The 21,657-nt window shown below is 36.5% G+C and overlaps 1 protein-coding gene across 1 annotated transcript in view; it reads right to left on the bottom strand.

Annotated features, from left to right (window-relative positions):
- The window catches only part of COL14A1 (collagen type XIV alpha 1 chain), a 110,162-nt gene that overhangs the window by 37,116 nt on the left and 51,389 nt on the right, over nt 1-21,657 (bottom strand). The window contains 13 exon segments of the mRNA XM_062514935.1: nt 1,317-1,481; nt 3,488-3,631; nt 5,184-5,307; nt 6,492-6,631; nt 7,966-8,040; nt 9,668-9,814; nt 11,628-11,744; nt 12,385-12,534; nt 13,894-14,016; nt 15,050-15,179; nt 18,899-19,050; nt 19,786-19,857; nt 21,005-21,137. Coding sequence (XP_062370919.1) covers nt 1,317-1,481; nt 3,488-3,631; nt 5,184-5,307; nt 6,492-6,631; nt 7,966-8,040; nt 9,668-9,814; nt 11,628-11,744; nt 12,385-12,534; nt 13,894-14,016; nt 15,050-15,179; nt 18,899-19,050; nt 19,786-19,857; nt 21,005-21,137 — 1,672 coding nt within the window.

Genomic DNA, 21,657 nt, shown 5'->3' with positions numbered 1-21,657 from the left:
CATTAAGGGGTGGTCCTTGTGTGCTCCATATAATATATTTTTATGGATTTCTTGTCTGTTAATTTGTCTAATCCTCCTTATAAAGCTGACTTCACAACCTCTTCAGCAATTTCAAATTTGTTGGGAAAAAAGCAACAAATTCACTGCCTGTTGCATAAAATAAAGTATGTCTTATATTGTGGTTTAACCAAGTGTTCCCTGATTCTCTGTTTGAGCTTCTCCAGCCTAACCCATCTCAAGTTCAAGTACTGCAGCTGTCATTCTCTGTACCATTTCAAACTCTACAATAGTTTTCATGAGCAAGAGAAACCAGAACAGTCCTTAAGATATGTGCTCACATTTTAAATAGTTGCAAATCTGGTTTATATATTTCTTTAGGCAGGGAGGCAAGGTCATTAATATATTTCAGGAAAGGTGCCCTGGGAAATCAACAAGCCTAAAGCAGTATATTAACCAAATATGGCACCCCAGGATACTCACATTTGAAAATCACTTTGAGAAAACAAACACAAATGATCAATAAATTATACTGTTGAGTACTGTAAATGCTTAGCATTCTTTCTACCATTAAAAGTAGAGCTCATGGTCAAAATCTCAGAACTGATGGCTCACAAGCAACATTATTTTTGCTTACCTGCTCTGACAACTCACAGCCTTGTGACAATTCACAGCCCTATGCACAAGGACTCCTTACAATCACAAATTATTCACATCAGCTACAAAGTGCCTGCTTCCTGGCTTATACACAAGGAAATAAATTGTGGGCACACACCCAAAAGCATGCAAATTACCGACCAATAATCATTAGGTGTTGCTCTGGAATGTCTATTCCTTAATTTTCATAAAGAGACAGAAGTGTGGCTTTTTCACAGATTTCAGAATTTGAGAGTGTTTTGTGCTTTTTCTTAGGTTACTTTCTCTCATAATACCAACATTAATAATTGGATCTCTATTAATAAATTACCATGTGACCTAAGTAAGAATGAATGCAGCTAGCAGTACTCTTACAGAGCGTTAAAGTAGCCTAGAAAACAAAATATAATTAACTTCTATGATTCTGAAATGTCAACAACTTCTGAAATGAGATTTTGACAACCAGTGGCTGCATTCTGGCTTTATAGAAACAATTATTAATTATTTTGAAGTCACAAAACCTTCATTTCCTTATCTTCTGTGGAAATAAAATTAGAATTATAATCTCAGCAGTAAATTATATTAAAAAGATCATGAACATGTCTTAATAGAAAATTAATAATTACAATCTCCCCAGTATTTAGCAGCTATTTTAGAAACAAACATAAATCAAAATGGCTAACTTGCTGATGCAGTTTCACAAACAAAAGTGATCAGCTCATCTTCAATCTTTGTAAAGGCATCAAAGTCATCCACAAAGAAGACATGTCTTTCACTGGGCTTGCTGCCAATATTAACTAACTCTGAATAGTCAGCATCAGCCACTCCAATAGCAAAAAAGGTAAAACCTGTAGAAGAAAAAAAAAACCACTTCTGTGAGTCATTGATTTTGAGAGTAGAAATACAGTATGAACAAAAATGTATTTATTTACACGGACTCCTTTCCTGATTAAACATGAACATTTTATTATTATCCTACAGCTCGAGAAAATTCACTTATGTAGTCTAAAATAAAAGTAAAACATTCTCTGTGAAATATTTATTCTGGCTATTTATGCTTAATTAGTTGTTTAAAGTTAAACCTTAAGTGTTTTTTGAAGATATATGACTACTCGGTAGTTTAAAGTTTTAGCATATGTCTAAATGCTTTTCTAGTTTAATGCTACACTGTATTGCACAAAAATATCCATGTATCAAGTACAGAATAAATACAAAGTAGAAAAATTAATTTCCTGTAGGTCCTTCACAGATATTTTCTGTGCTATGTGTTAGTATATATATGATTTCAAGCCCAAGTTGTCTCATGAGTGAACACAGAAATAAATGCATTCACATTTCATCAGCAATTTAACTACTGGTTGAATCTGTTGTATAGATTTAGCATGAATATTTTTCAAAATTTGAGACTGACTTAGAAGATTTTAATAAAATGGAAACGGTATCCTACATATTTCAGAAGCAACAAAAGAGCCATTAAGTTTTTCAACATTTTCCTTTCCATAAGAGATGAAGGAAAAAGTCTCTATATATCAGGCTGAATATTTTTCCTTCCCATGAGAGATGAAGGAAAAAAATTCTCTATATCAGGCTGAATATAGTTAACAGATATACTGTTCTAGCATGGCTCAGTCACAAATTTATACCAGTCAAGCAACATTATTTTTAAATCTGAATGAGGACCAGAGGCATTCATCACCTTCTTCAGAGCTTTTAGCATACCAAAACTTTGACTTAATACATTATAACAATGTTTTCACATGCCATCCAAAATCAGCACCTCTTTGTGCCAGCCTCCATCACAGCTGCCCATCAGTAGCTGCTCCAACCTATCTACAGCCTCATTGCCCAGTGGAAATGGGAGAGGGGAAATCCTGTACTACATCCCAGCAACTGAACCCTCACAAAGTGCCAACTTCTCTGGAGGTCATTCCCAGGCCAGGAGCTAATAATGCAACTGCAAGACTTACCTGTGAGACGAACATTTTTGTTCAGCTTAGACACAAACTCCAGTTTATTCACAGATACATGGTTTTCTTGACTGCTACTTAAAACAAGTAAGTGGGTTATGTAAGCCCACTATTTTGTCATATGCTTTATTTATGAAGCCCCTACAGTCAGCAACTAGCAAAAAACAAGGAGGAAGCCAAGCTGGACAATTATGTTTGGTTTAAGAAATCAGCGAAATACACTGGGAACTTCATAGCTGTCAAAGCTAAAAGCAAGTAAAAAGCACAAATGTAATTTCTCCTTAGGTCACCTCACATTAAAAGGAAGATATCCTTTTTCTTCTATCCTTTAGCTTTGTTCCAGGTGGCACACTGTGCCCTTTGGGTTTTGATAAATACTTCTACAACAATTAATCCAGTTCTTACACTGAGACTCACAACATGGTGTGCCTGCTTGAGGTTCGAAAATTGAAGCTTTAAAAAAGTTCCTACAGGTAATTAGTATAACATGAGAGCAAATCAGAAACAGTATAAGAATTTTCAGTGGCCCTCTTGTGTAGAAAACAAAATAGTTCAATTTGCTCATAACCACAAGACTACATTTTATAGATGACAATCCAGATTCTCAGGATCATATTCCCCAATTTCTTCATTCTGAGAACAATTCCATTGACTACTATATGATTTTAGCACTGCTGCCAACATAAAAACTAATTCCATTAATCACTAAAAATATCCAGAATCTAGTCATATCCTCGTGATATTCTGTGTTTCTCAGCAACTTCTGTTTTCTTTAAAACTGAAAATCTGGAGCAAATGCTATCTTTACCTCAAGTCCACACTTATGTAGATGCAATTAATGAGAAAAGAAAGAACACGTGAATTGTTTTTAAAACCACACGTTTTACCGTCTAGTTGCATTTCTCTGGAGACTTTGTTCACATCATCCTGTGATCGCCCATCAGTAATGACAACCAAAACCTTTGGAATGCCCCTTCTCATGCCTGCCTCTCCAGTAAATAAGATTTCTCGTGCATGTTTAATGGCTTTGCCTGTAACACAAAAATTGACATTGACTGTGAGATAAATCCAATTTCTATTGGCTTCTCATTTGACATGTTAGACATATATAAAACAAGAAATCTGTTGTGTCCTGCTTGTCAATTTGTTCATTCTGTAGTTATTAAAATCGAGATTTAGAAAAAGCTTGATTTTGACTGTAACATTTCAAGTTCCAATGCCTTTAGCCATCCATTTTTCAATCCAGAAGGTGAAGCTTGAAGCTTGTGAACATGATTTGTGTGGGTGTCCTGGATTCAGCTAGGATAAACTTAATTTTCTTCTTTATTGCTAGTATAGTGCTGAGTTTTGGACTCCATATGAGGCTAATGTTGATAATGATGTTTTGGTTGTTGCTAAGATGTGTTTACCCTGAATCAAGGACATCTCAGTGTCTCACTCTCTGCCCTTGAGCAGCTCCACAAGACTGGAGGAGAGTGTGTGCAGGACAGCTGACTCAAACTGGCCAAAGGGATACTCTGTACCATGGAACATCCTACCCACGGTCTAAACTGGGGGAGTGGGCCAGAAGGGGCCAATCCCTGCTCCAGAATGGGCTGGATATCAGTCAGCAGGTAGTGAGCAACTGTACTGAGCTTCATCTGTTTATCTTGGGGTTTCTCTCCCTCTATTTGTTATACCCCTTTTAATTACTATTATTATTGTGTTTACTTCATTTCAAACATGAAACTGTAGTTTCAGCTCACAGGCTTTACCCTTTTCTGATTCACTTTCCCATCCCACCAGGGCTGTGGGGGGGGGGCAGTGAGTGAGCACTGAGTGGTATTTAGCTGCTGGCTGGGTTAGAGATAACAAACATTTCCTTTTCTGGATTGTAGGGCAATATCTACATCAACAACTGAGAATGGCATTCTAATAAATAGGAAATTATTTTGATAATGCTGAAAATGAGTGCAATGCAACAGTTGCAAGAAATTTCTGTGCAGTCTGAAAATAATATATGGTTTCCAACTAAAACAGATTTTAACCCTTTAAACCCTTATCTATAATTTCTTTATATCAGATAGCTATCTTAAGGGATTAATTGAAAGGCAACCTTAACAGTCATCTTTCCCCTCCCAATCTTAAACACCCCACAGGGGCTTAACTGTCCTGGCTTATAACCTAGCAGACCCTGCACTCTCTCCAGTTTTCTACGTGCTCTGCAAGCTCCCTTCCACCCTTCTCTCCTTTCTCACTTTTCTGCTCACTTGCAAAGCTGATTTCATGGTACTCCCCATTCCACCTTCCACTGCTCCAAAATTAATTTGCTTGTGCCCTCCTACCCATACCCCTCCCCCTACCTCCCTGATCCATGTTATCACTCTTAGTCCATAGGGTGAATATGCAGCAGTAGGGGCTGAAGTGTGTAAACTACAGATTACAACGACTTTTTAATTTCAGAGCCCAGCCTTTCAGCTTCAGTGTGGAGATAGCATGTTATCACTGTTTTTACAGGGATTAATTAAACCACTTAGCAAATGGAAAAGAAATACTGCTGAAAGAAGCAGGGAAAAAATCTGCATTGCAGTCACAACCTCTCACCTGTTTTTGTATTTCCTCCTTTGTAGGCTATTTGCTGAATAGCTTCAAGAAGAGTCTCTTTTGTTTTGTACGCATTCAATTTAAATTCTGTCCTGGGATCATCACTAAACTGAATTATTGCCACCTGTGCACATAGAAGATATTCATTACAAAAGCACCACCCACTGTGTAAGCAAAAAGTAAGTGAATCTGACCACTTAAAACTAGGATTTCTCTTGTAACTTTTCTTCATCCTTAAATTGAAGCCAGACTTTTTTTCTCTTTAAGAAAGCTTTCACTCAATAAAGTTCAATTTTACTCTCTACAACCTTGGCAACCATCCAACACTTTCTGATTTAATTTTGCAGCAAACAGGATGGCAGAAGCCAAAGCATAATCGAGCCCAAAAGCAAAATCCTGTATTCAGTTGCTCACATGTGTACAGTTATTCACACTCAGAACTGCTGGGACTTAATTCAGTCTCCATGAGTTAATAACTGCACATAAGTAACTTAAGCTAGGGAGCAAGACTGAAGCAAGTAATAGAAAGATTCAGGAATATATTTTGAAATATTGCCTTTGTCAAATATGACACTAGAAGAATTAAGACCCTGTATTACAATACTGTACACTAAACCCTTAGAAGGCACAAAGCATACATTGATCTTCAAATTCCGTAAGAGGTACCCCTGATTTAAAAGGAACTATTGTGTTTAAATTGTGACAAAGTTTCAGAAGCACCATTAACTGTATTCTGGAAAAATAGTTGTATAGCAAGAAACAGTAAAAACTAATTATTCTTCAGAGTTTGAACAAGTTTAAATTAATTTCCAGTGTGATCCCAGACCACATATTATACAGGTAACACTTAGAACAGTAATTTATTTGCCAATAATTTGTTCTGGAGTACCTCTCTTAACAAATACGCAAATGGAAACATCATTGTAAATTTTATTTCAAGCACTGTAGATCCTATAGAGTGTGTAATTAAAAATAACAGAATCTTTAATTTTCCTTCTCAATGCCATTTTTAGCTTATTTATAACTAAAACTACAGTGAACACCAAAAACATTAGCAAAGTCAAAAGTCATTAGAATTAGAGGAGATTGAAATTATACTTAGCCTTCATACTACCAAAATTTATATTGCGAATTTTAACATATGATGTGCATAAAAATGTATTGAAAACAGATACTGACCTAGAACAATTTATATTTTCACAGATCTGTGAAATTATGTCAGTTACTTCTTGATTCATTTAACTTTTGGTCTAGTCTGAAATACCCTTTCAGGTCCATGCACCCTCCATCTCTGCAAACACTGATTACCTGTGTTCCATCAGGACCAATCTTATCCAAAGCTCCAACAGTGCTATAAAGAAAGTTAATTATCTTATTGAAATTGTCATCTCCGATACTCCATGACCCATCCACCAGGAATGCCAGATCAGCTTTGGCTGCCTTGCACACTGAGGAAGAAGAGAAGGAATTTTGGAATTAGAGCAAGAAATGCCTCAATTCCTCATGAAATCTGATAAATCGCTTAAGAAAATGTAACCATCACTAAAAGCCCTTGTTTAATGTTAGCTGATTATGCTTCAGCCAACAGACCTGCTGGCATTGACTTCAGTGCAGGTGTAGAACCAGCTGAGCTCTTCAAGGGAGAATTGTCTTCACCAATAGATCCTATCATAGAACACACTTCAATTTTTCTTTGAAGTCTGGCTAATAATTTAGTAATTTCTATTTTTATTTAGGTTTTTAAGTCAAGTCACACATGAATTTACACAATGCCAGACTCCTAGCATGACACAGTAAGCAAGATGACATAATTTCAGCTGTGGAGATTCCCACTGGGAAACTATTCCATTCAAAAAGTTACCCTGAGGTCTGCAGTGTCTAATGCACTTCAACTGCACTTGTATAGGAGCAATGCAGGTTTCGCCCATCTCATTTTATTCCAGCCCATTCTTAGGCAAAATGGCCTGCAGCAGCTGTACAATTGCTCACACAAGTTTCTCACTCTTCCATGGGACCTGGGAACCTTCAGCACTTCACATAATCCAAGTCTCTTGCTTGGGGTCAGAAGCAAACTGTCTCAAACCAAAGTTATGTTTTTCAACATATTTCATCTAAATCCAGAGAATCGGGCATGAAGATACAAAGCTGTATTTTTCTTTTTCTGTTGATTACTCCTTGGATAACAAAAACCCCTCATTATCTGCTCCCATGCAGTTCTAAGCACACACACATATAAGGTCTTTTTTCCCTGTGCTCCTGGGTTAAATTCTCTATTTTTATATGTTGGTTTGGTCCACTGACTTCAAGCTGATGTGCAACTTGATCCTCAGCCTCCACCAATAATGTTCCTCTCACAGAAATATTATGAGCTTCTGTACAAAACACTACACATTCAAATAATAATAAAGTCCACTTTTAATGAAGAGAGTCTGAACACGGCCCCTACTTTTCACATTACCTAAAGTAGACATATTTTAAAATAATGTTGCTTTTGAAGTTTAACTACCCTAGGATGTCTGCTTCAGTTGCAAAATATGTATGGTTTAGGAGTTTTGGAAAAAGGAAGTACCACATATATTAACCACCCTTTCGGCAAATTTTAACAGTACAATAATGAGGTCAGATTTTTGGCTCATTAAATTTCAGCCAGCTGCCTTAACAGTGTTTCTACAGCAAATGTCTTGTGAGATTTGCTCCCCATAGGTCTAAAATACCATCAGAAGCAGAAAAAGATTGCATCAACACTTTAAAATTTCTAGAAACTCATGCATGTAGCACTTACCCTCTTTTGCAGGTGGGATTGTAGGTGGTGGAGGTGGTGTTGAAGGAGTTGTTGGTGGTTGAGTAGGAAAAGGTACTGGGGAATAGAAGAAGGAATAGTCAAACATGCTTAAAGCCCAATATCTTTAATAATCAGCATTTTCTATTCATCTCCACATTAAAAATACTCATTATCTCTAATCAACTAGTTATGCAATTGGAGAAAAATGTATGTGAGTGCATGCAAGAAATGTCACCTGAAACAGAATATTACTAATAGAAAATAATTAATGGCTGTATATTCAGTGTGATACATACATATGACACTGAATATACACTGTTACTATACAATAATACAACTGAACTTCTACTGAAACTGTGGCTTTTTAAGATTCTCCAGGGGAGTAGACTATGTGCCAGCACTACTCTTGACCTAGAATCCATAACTCACAGAATCACAAGGTTGGAAGAGACCTTCAAGATCATTGAGTCCAACTCATGCCTTAACACCTCGACTAGACCATGGCGCCAAGTGCCATATCCAGTCTTTTTTTAACACATCCAGGGATGGTGACTCCACCACCTCCCTGGGCAGACCATTCCAGTACTTTATCACTCTTTCTGTGAAAAACTTTTTCCTAATATTCAGTCTAATTTTCCCTTGATGCAACTTGAGACTGTGTCCTCTTGTTCTGTTGGTTGCTGCCTGGAAAAAGAGACCAACCCCACCTGACGACAGCCACCTTTCAGGAAGTTGTAGAGAGTGATAAGGTCACCTCTGAGTTTCCTTTTCTCCAGGCTAAACAAACCCAGCTCCCTTTGTTTTGGTCTTTTCTCACCAAAAGTCTTCAGTAACAGAAAGTATGTTTTTATTCACCCTGGAAGTATTGTGCTTTAACATTGTTTTTCAGTTGAGGAGAGAGTCCACAACTTCCCCGTGGGGACCTTGGCAGCTTCACTCAGGCCTGGCGGAACCAATCAGCTGGCTACATTTGAATATTGACACCGTGCTAAACCACTTAAGAGAGCTGCGTACACCTCTGTGAAATCACATTTAAAGATGAACCAGGCCCAGGAAAAGCTCTCTTGTTTCTGGCCTTTGAACAGGTAACTGGGCTCTGGCTGGGCCAGGCCCTGCTGTGCTGCAGCGCTGCCCAGGCCGCGCCAGGATCTTACCTTCAAAAACACCTGGCAGGGGGTGCTTTGGCCTGTCTTGTATTGCTACTAATAACAATTTAAAAGTCTGGTTGGTTGGTAGGTTGATGTTTAAGTTAAAACACTTAACTTGTGTTCCAAGGTCCCATTTAACTGCAAATTCTTCAAATGCCAGTTAAATTTACTAAATATCAAGAGCTGCAGGAACAGAACTTTCTCTGTTGCCTTCTTTTTTTTTTTTTTTGTATTTTTTCCCCAAAGTCACAGATGTTCCAAGTATCCTATACTTTTTTATGGGTAGGACTTTTTATGAGGAAAACTAAACTATCTTTCCTATGTCATACTCATTAAGAAGTTCAATAGAGTTGTTGAATGTGACTTAATTAATTCACAGCAGTGGTGTAAGAATCCTGCACCTCTGTGGAGGAGTCACAGTGTACTTGAAAAATTAATAACTCAGCTAAAGGAAACTGTGTAGGAATAGCATGTGTGTGGGCAAAGGGCAGAACACAAGAAGCAATTGAGCATTATTGCTGCTGGGTGAACTCTGTCTCCTCTGTTTTACTCACACGTTGTCTCCATGATGCTCACAGCAGGGCCCTCCAGCTCCTGAAGCTGTGTATGAACACTGATTTTATATTTGGTTCCAGGAATCAGCTCAAAGAAACAATGTCGAGGCGTCCCTCCACCAAGATTTACTTCTTGCTTTTTTCCATCTGGAATTACAAAAGAAACAAAAAACTTCTTCTTTCCCTGTTTTATTGAATAATGTAATTTAAATCATAAATAAGAAGGGTACATGACAACATATGAAGTGTAAGAGGTTGACATAAGTTAATAAACTACATGCTACCTTACTTTTGGAAATTAACCTCTGTGCAGAGATCTCTGTAATGTTTCATTCTTCATACTAAGTAGGAGCTGAGGAATGTGTCAAACATCTTCAGGTAAAAAAAGGTTAATTTTGCCCCAGGAACTGAAGGCAGTAAAAATCACTGTCATGAATGGGCTGTGGATCTAGTCCTAAATTATCTAACTGGGAATTTTTGCATTATGTACTTCTGTGGCATCCTTTGTGTATCCCTCTGGTTCTCAACATCTCTAATGTGCTTAGTCACAACAAAAGAGACTGAACTAGATCTATTCCAGCTTTCACTAGTAACCACTTTGCAAGATGGTTAAGGAATATCATTTACAGGATTCCAAAACTGATTCTGCTAAATTCTGAATTGGAAAATACATTGACAATAGAAAAAGGCTGGGTACTGGAAATTGCATAAGGTATGTTTTAATAATAAGAAAAACTTTATCACCATTTAAATTCTGCAGCAGGAAGAAGTGAAATACAAGCAACAGATCTCAGAATTTACAGAATATATTAAAAAAGACAGTTATTCAATGCTTATCAGGTATTACATTAGTATAAAAATATTTGATCACTGCCCGACCAGACACATACCTGATTTGACAAACAAATCCATTAAGATTTATTAATAAGAAACATTTGTTCACACTCTAGGTTTTTCTGCTCACATTTAGGTGCTTTCAGCTCAACTAAAATAATTCTAGCAGTTCTATATGAAGAAAGTAGAATGTTGGCTAGCTCCCAGATGAGAGGGATGTCTGTGCTGTCTTGTGTAAGTCAAGATCTCTGCTATCTGAATAGCTTGTGTGTATTTCAGGGCTTCAAATAAACCTTATCACCATCTACTTGCCAGTCCACTGAAAGGTCATTCCTTTTTTTGCCTTAAGATTGGTGTTATTGTTCATGATACCTTTAACATAGCCCATTAAGTGTTACTAATTGCACTTTTCTCAAGTTATCCAAGGTTTTAATTTGCCGCCAGTCCAAAGACCACTGATGTCTACTTGGGATAAGAGAGCTGTCTGGACAAATAGTGACTTGTCCATAATGTCTTCAGGCTACACATGAGAATCAGTGAGGCTGAAGAGGATGTAATTTACCCTCTGTATGCACAGTGCTAAAAGCATCAAGACACCTTGTGAGACTGCATAAAACTGTGCCATATTTATCCATATGAGTAACATTACTACTATAAGCTACCATGAAGCATCAATAGAAAGAGAACAAACAAATCTGGACATCATTCTCATTCTGTGGGCATGGTCTGGATTCATTCAGAGCTTTTCTACCCTTCTGCCTTCTTCTCCTGTCTAACCTAATCCTACAGAGCTACTGCTGGTAGTATATTTACAAACTTTGATGTATTCAGTTCATCCTTATCCATCTTCTGTTCCTCACGGCAGTGAAAAGCTCAAGTAATCACCTTTCCTCTACTGATAGATGAAAGTTTGTGACAGAAAATGCACAAGTTATCAACGTGTTTGACATAAAAGGACAGGGATGCTACTTCCATTCTGAAACTGTCAGTATGTACACACCTCTCCTTTGTCCATCATTTCCAGTATTTCAGGAGCCTGTCTACAGGTCTAACTGCATACAATTTCTATGCAATTCAAGTCTCTGGTTTGGGCTGTAGCTGCATATCGAACTATTTAGTAACTTACCCTCGAGTGACTCTATAACTACCCTGTAAGCAGTAGCATGTCTGTGAAGCTGCCACTGAGCACACAGACTCGTCATGCGGACTTGGTAGGACTCCAAATTTGTCACACCCAGATACACTGAAAATTACATATAATAAATTAGTTATACCTCTAATAAGACATACAAGAAAAAAAAATATATACATATTTACACTGAAGCCAGTGCCAATTCATTTTTAACAAATAATGTCCATAGCTACTTAAAAACATCAAGAAAATCTAAAAGGAGAATTAAAAAAAGAAGTGAACCTTCAAAAACAAGGTTTAGAACTTTATGCAATTTACTTAAAACTATATAATGAACACTGCTAAAAATTCAGTTGTTACAATAAGTATGAAAGTATCATAACAGTAGCATTTATGTCAAAATCTAATTTAAAATTGAGCTTTAGTTATATAAAGAGCAAATAATCCTACATATGGAGCTAGAAAAAGTACTCTAAACAGACTTTTCATTAAGGAAATTTACATCTACTACTAGGCAAATATATTTATGACTAATAAATAATATCTGCTTTATGTCTTGCTGATGTCCAGCAGATCACTTTAAAGCCTGGTATAGTCTCATAAAAAGAGAGAGTTTCATTTCAGGAAAAAAAAAGTTTGCACATGACTAAGAAAGCTTTCCACTTGAAAATTTATTCAGGGAGCTGTAGAAAGCCATAGTTGCAAGGAAAAGCAGTTTGTAGAGATCTGAACAGCATGAAATCATTCTCACAGGTTTTGGCCACGCCTGTTAGGGCATCACTGAAGCCTGTTGAGTATGAAGCAAATACTTTAACACCGTACTCTGTTCCACTGAAGAGATTTAGAATCAGAATGGTATTAATATCATCCCCTACAAAGGTCTCCAATGCAGGACCAGGAGCTGCAAAAAATGAAATAAATTAGAAAATCATTTGTTCATCCACAAAATTAGCAAAACTTACACATTTTCCTAAAGTTACTGCTATTTTTTGTCCTTTTTTAATTCTTCTTCCTTTTTTTTTTTAACCATAGAGTAATACAAAGACATTCTCCTCAATCCTTGCATGGATAGAAGACACAACTAACACACTTGGGAAATTAGGCAGTGGGATTCATTAAGGCAGAGCTAGACACTGGCATCTGTTAAGACCCTTTTGTTCTGCTTCAGTGACTTACTAGTGCTCTAAAGAAGCAGCCAAATATCTCTCCAGTTTGACTGTGTGCCAGGACCAAAAGGAGGGACAGCAGAAGCCAGCCAGCACTACAGTCCCTCAGGGCCTCTTATACAACAGCATCATTTAATACTGTACAAAGATGATAATGAAAATAGAAAACAATGAAACATTCCCAAATCAGACATCAAACAGCTCCTTCATCACCTCCCCTAGTTGTTCTGGATACACTGCAGAAAACAGGCAGCAGTATTGTCTTTGGACAGTATTTTAGTCCCTTAATAGTCATACATCTGTGATTTGCTGTCAATAGAGGACCCTGTTTTTCTAAGGAAATTTGAAGGATTCTGGATGTCTTGTCTAGCTGCAATGTACAGGTGCAAAAAGGATGCAGCACATACGAAATGAATAATGAATAAAATGTCAAATGTCTGAGAAGAAATGAAAATCTTTTCTTGTAAGGGGAATGACATTGAAGAACAGGAGAATACAGAAGAGAGGAACAGGAAAAAAGCAAACAGTCTCTGAAACAGAGTCATGATAAAATGAAAAAACATAGACCGAAAGAGTTGTGAAAATAATCTGCCTTAACATGTGAAGTCTAAGGGGAAATCTACTGCTGTCTACACCTACCTTATGCAAGGTGGTAGAGAAGATACAGACAGAATGTCTTCAGAGACAAACAGGAAAATGTAGGAGAAAAAAAGACAAATTTTGCAACATGGGAACTTTTTATTATATATTACCAAAGACACTTCCAGTGACAGTAGTCAAAAACTGGAAGAGATGCTTAGAGCAGTTTAAAAATCTCCATCCTTGGAGATATTATAAATTCAACCAGACAGGGTCCACTGAAACCTGTTCCAAGTTGGCCCTGTTTTGTTCAGGGAGGTGGACCAGATAATCTCCAGAGATCCTCTCCAAGCCGCATCAATCTGTGACTGTGAAACTTTCATATTCAAAAATGAGGCACCACAGTTAATAACACTTTCGAGGCTGTAACTGCAACTGATAGATTTAAGAACAAAATGAGTGAAAGATGACATTCAGTCAAAAGTGACCACAAAAAAATCAGTTTAAAAACTCACTGCTGACAGGTTTGTAGACAACCCTGTAACCCATTGTTGTTGAAGGTGGGGCATCCCAGCTGATACGTAATCTGTTGTACCACTCATCTGAGACACGTAAATTCCTAGGAGCAGACAGGGGCACTGAAAAGAAACCAAACTAAGCTTTTACAAGTTTATCTCATACAAGCTTATGCAGAAAAATTAAGATATGCAGATAAAAAGTGTGTGATACCCAGTACTCTCAGGTTTACAGGTAAAATTATCAGGATGAAATTCTTAATCAGATTCACCCTTTGCATTATTCAGTGGATTAACCACAAACTTCGATCAAGAAACAATGAATTTTTGAGTTATTTCCAAAATTTGTCCCTAAATTTCTTTTAGAAACCAACTTACTTCTGTTTCCTAAAAACATAAGATAATTTAGAGATAATTATACATTGCACAGTTTCTTCCAATCCAAGTGTGCTAAAGTTTTTAATGTATAAATCATGCTCTTTTGAACACTTAATCCTCTAGAATGGAATCAAAGCAATTATTTACAAGTGATTTAAGTCTCTGCATAAATAGCACTTCAATTAAGACAAATTATGTAAATTAGGAGAACACTTCAATAAAATTATACTATCATTACTACAAGTGCACAATGAAAGGAATTTTTACAATATACAGTAGAGAGGAAGCTTAAGCTACAGCTGAGTAATCTTTTGGTACTTGGTCAGAACTCTGAAGATAATGCAATCACTTTTTATAAAAAGTTCAGCACCATTTCTAATGACCCCTAGGAAGTAATGATCTCACACAAAAGAAAATCTAACAGTACAATGGTTGGTTTGATACCATCTCAGCAGGCTTTGTTTACTTTTTTCTGTATTAGTTGGCTTGCTCTTGATGGGCTAGTTATCAAGCATTTACTAGCTTTATTACTGAACAAGTTCCTGCAAACTCAGACTATTTGAACATAAATTACAGCTTGTCTGTTAGAAGAAACCCATTGTTTATAAATCAATCAACTGAGATTAATTTAAAGTTCAATTCATATAAGTCATGCAAAAATAAGATCACACTTATACTAAAAATACATTCCTACAAGTCAAGGAAAAAAAGGCCACAAAGAATAAGTCTTTAATTCATTAACATCCTGGCCAAAGACAGGCAGAAATTTTGTACTTACACGTTTTGCCAGGAGCTGAGACACTGACTCCTTCCCCATCTGAATAGATGGGGGTTATGGTAACTTTGTATTCTGTATCAGACAGCAGAGGGTGAAGTAGAAGAGTGTTTTGTCTGCCAGGCACCATTACCTGGAGGGTCAAAAAACCCAGAAACAATCAAGCCTAATGACAAGAGCCAAATCACTTTATCTTGCATAGTCTCTGACAACATTGCACTAGCATTCCTGTATAACTTGAATTTTTAAATATTATTGATGCTCTACAGTAAAATAAAATCACTACATTATCCACCCTTTTAACAGATCTACCATTACACCAAAAAAAAAAATAAAGGAAATGTTCCTATGGGATAACACTATTGTATATTAAACCTATGAGCCACTACAGGTCCATAAGCCACTGGTACTGTTTGGATCATAAATACTTAAACTATTTTCCTGTATAGACAAAACACATCCTCTTGATGTATTTATTCTGGACATATTTAGATTTTCTGAAGCTCAGTAATAAAGCCTGATTGTTTTGTTCTTTGGAGACAAAAAAATCCTCCTTCCCTGGGAAGAAGGAAAATCAGGTTATGAGCTCTGGAAACATTGAACTGAGGAAGCAGGAATAAAGCATGTTTGTCTTGTCTGCATCTAGTCAGGAGACAAGCAAACGAAGGTAGGTATTTAGGAGCGGAAGTAGGATGACATCCCACAAACACCACAGGATCCCAAACTGCCATTAAACATGGAAGATCTGCAAGAAAAATCCAACCAGGCAACATGGTAGTAGAGCAGCTGTAGCAATTCCTCCAGTTTTTGTTTCTGGAGTACATTTCAGCCTGCTGAATTAAGCAGAGTGGAAGGTTTCCCTATAAGAAGCTAATTCTAGAAGTCTTCAACAGATTATTGTATTTTAGCCAGAGCCTCAAAACCCAGTATCACAATAGTGGTGGCAGGAGTACCAAGCAAAGCCTTGCAACTGCTTAACTTGCCAGTAAAATACAAACTCAGAGAGCTTCCAAAGCCTGTACAGGAGCCGCTTATATCACATGATATGGGCATGATAAAAAAAGAGAAGCAAGTCCTCTCTTTCCTGTGCTCTGGAGTGGTGCTGTTGGAAGCAAGTCCCAAGGTACAGCGTCACATTTTGGACATCCCCTGGCCCATGTCCATTGTGTGAATCTATCACCTGAGCCAGCAACTACATCTATTTGGCAAGAAGTTGAGAGAAGCATAAGCCCTTTAAAGTCACAGGGGGAAAGCAGAAACTAATTCTATAAAAGTGTTTTGTTGTTTCAAAGAAGACTGATGTATGTGATGATGGCAAATTTTTGAAGGATATGCTCAAGAAAGGTACCACCAATTTAGCTGTATCCCCATTCCAGGATACATTCAAACTACTACTAATTTTGTCAAGTGATACAAAGAAAGAAATTTATCTAGTGCACCCAGATGTTGAGACTTGTCAAAGTGCTTCGTTCTTTGATCAAAACTGAACTTAAACCATTAATAAATGCTCTTGAAAGATTTTCACGTTCCTCTTCCATACACATGCATTCAAAACACACAAACTGAGTTTCTGAAAAAATCCAACAAATTTTTGAGTTTTTTAGAACAATGCCTGCAAGCATTGAGAACCCTCTCCTCTCCACATGTGCACAATCTCCCACAGATCAGTATAGCTTTCAGCAGTAAGAAACATTTTTGGCTTTAAAGAAGAGAAAAAATTTGATCTTTCCAGTATGTACAGCACACCCAAGAACATACATGCAGTTTAGAGCTTGACCCTTCTGCATTCTATTACACCCTGACTTTCAGCCAATTGCATCAAGAATTATAAAGCTTATTAATATTTTTATGGAAAGGGAGGAGTAACTGAAACTTATATCACTGAAATCAGAGCCAAAAAATGTAAGCACCCACCACAGAACTGTCACGCTATAGTACATGTAAGCCCAAATTCCACAAAACTTCTGGGTTCTGCCTAAAAAATGTACTTAAGCATATAAACACTCCCCTAAAATTGAACATCTGTGTTGTTTTATTGACATATGTTGTGCACCTCTTAGGTGCTCGAAGCCACATGATAAAATACACTCCTTTGATTAAAATGCGCCTAATTCTAAGTATAATCTTACATAATTCTTTTTCCAGCAAAGTGTTAATGCATGCGATTAATTTCAAAGATGAAATGTGGTTTATCTGTTTGCTGAATTGTGACCAAAGATAATAAGGCTTGAGAGAGTATTTAAATAAATTGTGAGAATAGAGCCAAGATACCTATGTAATTATAAAGTTTTATAATTTTATTTAATGAACTTTTGAGTCAGCTCTGATGTACTTCTGATAGTCACAATTTTAATACCTTTTCTACAGTTTTAATTTCATTTTAACATAATAGCCACTGAACATTAAAGCAGAATGACATTTATACCATCCAACTGAACTAGAAAGCTAAAACAGTAAATCTTGGATCTGAAGTTCAGAAAATCTGGGTTATTCTCAGAAGAACAGTATAATTTGTGCCATTATACTGTGCAAGTTTTCCACTTTATTATCTAGTATACTAACATATAGTTGAGGTAAGTTCATAGAGTATGTTCCTAGTCCAAAAGGACACCACTTCACTGAAAATTCATTTTCGGGTCATAGATGAAATAGGTGGTTAAAAAGTAAATTTCCAGAAGGGTTTAATAAAAGATGAATAAAACTGAAATGGAAAAAGACAGTTTCATATTTTCTTAGAAAAAATTACATTTAATTGCTTTTAATATTTTTGTACTGAAATATCCTGATCTAGGGCTGAAAATGTCAGCTACTAAGCATCAAAAAAATAACCCATATTTTTGATATACCTGCCATATGAAAAGCAGTGACTCAAGTGTCAGACACAGAGGGAGAATGATAGGGAATATTCTTGCATTCTGAGCTATTTACAAAGGAAATAACCTTGAAATATATAACCTAATCTTTTAAATGTACCTACATGTAGCCTTCCCAAAATTTTATAACAGATTTTTGTGGAAACCAAGCACTACAAGTTTTCCCCAATTCAAAAATTATTTTTTTAAAAGGCACTTAGCCTAGCCGAATTCTCAAAGTATCTCAAAAATTGTGAAATGTTGAAATAATGGAGCCCAGGCTTTTTTTTTTGCGGGGGAGGGTGTGTGTTTTGGTTTGCTTGCTATATGCTTGAAAGTGTACCTGCAGTACTCTTCATTCTTTCAAGTATTTTCCAAAATATTAATGACCAGAAATTTTTCCGTGTAGGACAACATTAATCTTGATCATCACAAGGCATTGGAAAAATAACAAATATTCTCAGGCACTTAGATTAAAAAGTGCTGTCTTTATTGTGATATGTTTGGGTTAATGATAAGTATGAAAATTCTGCATTTGAACTTTAATTTCATTGCTTTAGCGTAACATGAGGAAGGAAGAGGGAAGAGGGAAGATTGCTGAAGGAAAACAAAAATAGTGGAAGACTGTCCTGTGCAAATATTGAAGAGTCATTAAAACACAATCTCAGGATAGAAAAACGCCTAGGAGAAACAATAAAATTAAAAATTAAAAACCCAACTTGGATGGATTTTAAAAAGACAGGAAAAAAAAAAGACATCCAGCTCCTCTTTTAACTGTGAGCTCATTAAACATCTGTGTGACTGGGCCTTGATCTCGTATTTGACCGCTGTTGCCTGCAGTGCAGCAGGTGCTGTAAAATCAGAACTTTGAAGTTCAAGCTCACAGTAATATCAAACACAGATCCTTTACTAATTGCAACAAAATTGTCATATAAGAAGATATCACATCTTAGCAATTATTAAAGAAGCTTATGAAGCCAATAACAAAAGCTATACAGACCATTCTTACCGCTTCCTCAGCACGGTCACCTTCTGCAGCGACGTAGGTCACTCTGAACTGCTGAATACTGTAGTCAGAAATGTCCCATGTCACCCTCAGACTTGAGGTTGTTTCATCATCTATAACAAGGTTTCTGACTCCTGTTTGAAGAACTAAATCCAGAAATATTTAATTAATATGTTCTCAATTATATTTTTATATTTAATGACTTTTATATTGTGTTGATTATCACCAAGTAGCTGCAAGGTCTACTGAAGTCATGGTGGCTCTGAAGATCCACAGTGGGGCAAAACCATATAGCTCAGTCATATTTGTGCTTAATAATATAAAAACTGTAAGCACTTATTAAAATAATAGCCATCTTATACTTCTATTACCATATAATGTCCCATCTGCTTTGTTTATCTTACTCAGTTTATGGAGCTTTTAAATAATCCAAGCTAGAATGCTACAGAAGAGAAACAACCCAGAAATGTTGTTCCTTAAAAGTCACTTGTCTAATTACAGGGAAAAGAAAGAGAACACTCAAAATTAAACAAAATTCTGAAGTTTCCAAGCTCACATTTATAAGGGGAAAGAGAAATTCTCGGTGAATTTCCAAAATTAGTCTCTGTACTCCTACGTAATACCACTGGTATCATTCAGTCCCTACCCTGTGTAAGGGGCTGGCTTCTCATCCATGCATGGCCTGTGCAGGAGCTTGGCCACACACAGAAGAGGGTGAAATCAGCACAGTGTGAACCTTTCAGCAGTGTCTTGCTTCCCTTCAGGAACATCAGTTCATCCATCAGCAGTGTCACAGCTCTGCCCCCAGCCCTGGAGGTGCCTGTGGGGAGCCTTAGTGCTTGGCACTCAGCATTTAAACTGTTGGCATTTGCTCTGCTTACCTGCTGTGGTGGGCTCAGAGGTTGTGGCACTGGTGGTGGTCACCGTAGAAGGCACTGTGGTAGCACTTGCAGCTGAAAAACAGGAGTCAGCTCACTAACAGCTCAACAAAACAGGGAAGTCACAGTATTTTTCTTGAATGTCTAACTATGACAATGAAACTATGTGCTCACACCTACAAGTATCCCACGCACTTCAGACATCTCAGAGACTACAAGGGAATTATTAATTTAGTTTATTTTAGGCACATATATTTGCAGAATTAGCACTTAGATCTGCAGATAAGGCATAATTATAAACTGTATAATCAAATAAGAATGCATATATTTTCACCGATTTCTGGCTGAGCTATGCACAACAGACTTCCACTGTGACCACTTGTTAAGGCTGTCAGATTAATTAAATTGAAAGTTTTTTAAGGGTGTTTTACTTCTGTCCAAGTAAAAAACCTAAAGTACACTCAGCAAAACTGGGAAGTATCAGCATCATTTGGAGGGGTGTGGGCTTTTTGTTTTAACAGATTTAGAATTAAGCCTGCAGTTAAATTACTACTAGCAAATTAATTTTAGAATTTACACATAAGAAATATAGTTGTTTACTTTATCAAAATAATTATCCATAAAAGAGAATAGAGCAGTCTTCCTGAAATACAGGCCACTGTTTTGATAATAAACTACAAAATAAGCTGGACATGATTATCAAGTTGTATCTTTGTTATTTTCATGTCAATGTCACAGGAGGCCTGTGTAAGCTTTTTGGACCATTATTTCAGACAAGAGTGAATTCACCTCTAGGGAGTATAAATTACATACGTAAGAAAAGGGTATATTGAAAATGCCAAACATCTTAAATGACATTCCTGTAAATTACTTACTTTAAAACATTTAACACACATCCTTTCTAAAATCTGATGTATCTTGTCATAAAGAACAAAGACAAAATATTAAAATGTAGGATGGAAGAATATCCACTCAGATCCAAAGTTTATTAATACCACAGCTCAGATAGGGAGCCAAACCACTATTTTGATTCAATGCCACCTATCACATGATATTAAATAGGAAAAGCAAAAACTAGTCAGCAAAGCCCTGGTGCTAAACCACCACATGCTACAATATTATAGCTACCCAAGACAAACTATGCTTTATATACAAGATAAATGCATCAAATTTAAATCATTTAACATTTTTTTTTTAAATTGCAATCAAGAGTTTCCCTTACTTGTAGCTCCAAGAATAGCAACAACTTCACTTTCACTGTTATCATCAAAAACTGCCAGCAGAGAAACTTCATATTCTGTGTCAGGCAACAGACCCTCTATAACATGACTGTCTGCATCTCCATTTATGACAACCTAAGTTACACAGCAAGATGGAAGAAAAATCAGTTCTGCATCTGATTATTTTACATTAATTGACTGAAATAAAAGAAGGAAAATTGTTTCTCCTTCAAAATTAATGAAATCTACACTCAGAACTGCCCAAAATATTATTTATACCAGAGTACATCTGGAAACAAACACCTAAGAATGTTTAAAATTTGTAGTATTATGCTTTCACCCACAGCTAATTAATTGTTTAAGCTGACCATATGCCTTTTTTTTTTTTTGTAGTGAAAAATCAGAACAATTCAAAACATTTGCCAATAAAAACAACATAACAAGAAGATTAAATTCCATTCATATTTCTATGATTTAAACATTGTTATGACAAGGGTATTCAGTATCTCCCCTGCCTTAAAAAAGGCTGTTTCAATACCAGAACTGTAATCTCAGTTATGGTTCCACACTTCTGAATGGAACTTGAAAGAGCACGTGCTTCAGACTTGAGGAATAGGAGAAATTTGCTGGTGATTAGTTTGCTATATGGTGTGAA

This window comes from Cinclus cinclus, chromosome 1 (assembly GCF_963662255.1).
Source record: "Cinclus cinclus chromosome 1, bCinCin1.1, whole genome shotgun sequence".
Taxonomy (NCBI): Eukaryota; Metazoa; Chordata; class Aves; order Passeriformes; family Cinclidae; genus Cinclus; species Cinclus cinclus.
Note: the sequence above shows the minus strand (reverse complement) of the source record. Positions and strands in the feature narration are given on the sequence as shown.